Raw genomic sequence first — 3057 nt, 5'->3', positions numbered from 1 at the left:
CTATATTATTAATCAAATGTTATTTAGATAGATTTAGTTATTGAATTTTTCTCAAGGACATGAGAATATGTCTATTTAATTTGTTCAATTTATGTTTTAAATCTCTGTGCTTGTACTTTTCTCTGTTATTTATATTATTAATTTTGGATATTCTTTGTTTATTTTACATTGATGTTTATAGTTTCATATTTGTATTGCTGCCAATTTTGACTGAACAAGTATTTAAAATGTACATGATTCGTTTCTGTATACGTCATCACCCCACGCCCATTTGACATCATCCACACTCGCCAAGGAAGCATGGCGACGTTGCTGACAAGTGAGACAGTATGGTAACAGATTTACGGTGTTTTTTGGACACGTAGAACGCCTCTTTTAAAGATTGCCATTGGACTGAACTGGTTATTCCTCCATGTGTCAGTCGTTCGTTCGTATTTTCATTCTTATCAGATGACTCTCAGTTGCTGGCGAGCCAGTTAAGCACCAAAATGCAGTCAGTGAAGGTCGGCTGTTCGGCTTTGCTTGCATCCCGAGCTCTCTGCTCAGTTAGGATTTATTGTCCTCAGCTTGTTAAAATATCGGCGGCCCCCTGTCGTGTTACTTGTTCTGTCAGCCAGGCTCGCTTTTGTCGGACAGCAGCCACGCCAGAGGAGACCGTGGTTATTCGTGTTCCTCGCTACATACAGAAACGCCTCGAAAGCGTGAAGCAGACTCGCGGCAAAAACAAGATCAGCACCGTCAGAGCCGGCAAGATCCTGATCCAGAGCAAGAACCCTGAACTGAACCAGTCTGCGGGATACATACTTGGGAAGTTCGAGCAGCCCAGTCTTTGCTCGAAAGGATGGAAACACAGCAAATCTTTCGGTGACTATTTCACCATTAATAACATCAAGACTGTTGCACCCTATGTAACTGAAAGCCAAAAAGAGGACGATGAACAGAAAACATCAGTGACCTTTAACAACCTCCATATTTGCAAGGAGCTGGTGGAAGCTTTGGACAGACTCAACATTACCCACCCCACCACTGTACAGCTGCAGACCATCCCAAAGATTATGAAGGGTCACAATATTCTTTGCGCTGCAGAGACGGGCAGTGGGAAAACTTTGAGTTATCTCCTGCCTATTATTCACAGACTGCAGGCTGAGAAGGAGATGCACTCTCGGAGATCACACCAAATTCGCACCTTGGTTCTCGTGCCTTCCAGAGAGCTAGCTGAGCAAGTGACCGCTGTGTCCCGGACTCTGTGTGCTCCATTTGACCTGCAGACGCGGACTGTGGGTGGTGGGCGAGGTGTCGGACACATCAAGATGGTCTTCAGGAGGAATCATCCAGATATTTTGGTGGCTACACCAGGTGCTCTGGTCAAAGCCCTGAGGAGACGCTGCCTGGACTTGGATGAACTAAGGTTCTTAGTTGTAGACGAGGCTGATACTATGTTCGACCCCAGCTTTTCTGCCATGCTTGAGAGCATCCTGCTCCATGCACACATTGCTAGCCATCCCAAGCAAATACACGGCCTGAACCAGAAAGCCCAATTACTGGTGGTGGGGGCCACCTTCCCCGGTGGTGTTGGGGAAGTGCTCAGCCAGGTGACAGACCTTGGCAGGATGGTCGTCATAAAGAGTAAGATGCTGCACTTCCTCATGCCGCATGTGAAGCAGACCTTTCTGAAGGTAAAGGGTGCTGACAAAATCCTGGAGCTTCACCAAGCCCTGAAGCTTCTTCAACGAGACAAAGGAGGAGGTGGTGTTCTGGTGTTCTGCAACAAGTCTGCCACCGTCAACTGGTTGGGGTACGCAATGGAAGAGATGGGGGTTGAGCATGCACGTCTGCAAGGGGAGATGCCTGCGACTGTGCGTACAGGAATCTTCCAGTCTTTCCAGAAGGGCACGGTGGATGTGTTGATTTGCACAGACATTGCCTCTCGTGGCCTGGACACATCCCGCGTGCGCTTGGTTGTCAACTATGACTTTCCAGAGTCCCACACGGACTACATCCACAGGGCAGGGAGAGTGGGGAGAGCGGGAGGGGTGGAGGATGGGGAGGTGCTCAGCTTCGTCACTCACCCCTGGGATGTGGAGCTGGTGCAGAAGATTGAGACTGCTGCACGGAGGAGAACTAGTTTGCCAGGGATGGAGTCTGAAATACATCAGCCAAAACCCAAAGCAGGAGAGGCACAGGAATAGAAGAAGTGTATGAGTGGAAAATCTGCCTGTGAACTTTGTTGCTGTGTGTGTGTGTGTGTGTGTGTAATGTTGTGGTGACATATTCTAAATATGCAAAATTGGTCAGATTTTCAGCTGAAATGTTAAGCAAGATATGCACTGATTGCTAAAAAAACAGTGTGATGTAATATATTTTTGCCTTCATTTAAAAAATGTTCTAATTCAGATATTGTTTGTACAAATGATTTTGCTAAGCAATTACTTGTTAAGACCTAGATGATTTTTTTTTCCAGTATCTAATGCAGTATGTGTGTTAAAATGTTTTCAGTTGAAAGTAGAATTGCATTTTCTTCTCAACTTGTTTTGTTCACCTCAGCCATTTAACTGAGCAGTATTTCAGCTTTTGGGCCCGAGAGTTGGAATTTGTAAATGTTTGATGTTTGTGAAATGTACCATCCAATTTCTTCAAAGCAAGAACAAGATAAAAAAAAAAAAACAATTTATTAATAGACATGGCTGTTTACTTTTTCAAATACAACCTTTTTGATCACTACGAACCAAATACCATCCAGGATATGGTAAGGGTATATGCTATTAAATTAAGCTACAATCAGTGTCTCAAACATTGGCAAATTGCACTGAAACTGCTGCATCTAGATCTAGAAAAACTGAAAAGCACACTGAAGGAGTTTGTCTGGACTGTCTTCTTCTACTTTATGACTTTTTAAAGTATGTCCTACAATGATTAATATTGTTATGTGTCAGTGTCCAGAGTAAGTACCTTTTATTTTCGATTTTTTTGGTAATCTATTTTAATAATTACCTCAAATTCAAGTAATACAGGTTTTTTCAGTAGTGTGTAATGCAAGTATTTAGCCACAAGGTGGTA

At 43.7% G+C, this 3057-nt stretch overlaps 1 protein-coding gene across 1 annotated transcript; it reads left to right on the top strand.

The window, feature by feature from the left end:
* Positions 1–299: 299 nt before the first annotated feature.
* On the top strand, positions 300–2850 carry LOC121182978 (probable ATP-dependent RNA helicase DDX28). The gene has a single exon (XM_041039729.1). It carries the CDS (start codon positions 489–491, stop codon positions 2187–2189), a length of 1701 nt encoding a protein of 566 aa, XP_040895663.1. The 5' UTR covers positions 300–488; the 3' UTR covers positions 2190–2850.
* Positions 2851–3057: the final 207 nt, after the last annotated feature.

Source organism: Toxotes jaculatrix, chromosome 1 (assembly GCF_017976425.1).
Source record: "Toxotes jaculatrix isolate fToxJac2 chromosome 1, fToxJac2.pri, whole genome shotgun sequence".
Taxonomy (NCBI): domain Eukaryota; kingdom Metazoa; phylum Chordata; class Actinopteri; family Toxotidae; genus Toxotes; species Toxotes jaculatrix.
This window is presented reverse-complemented; position numbering and strand designations above follow the sequence as displayed.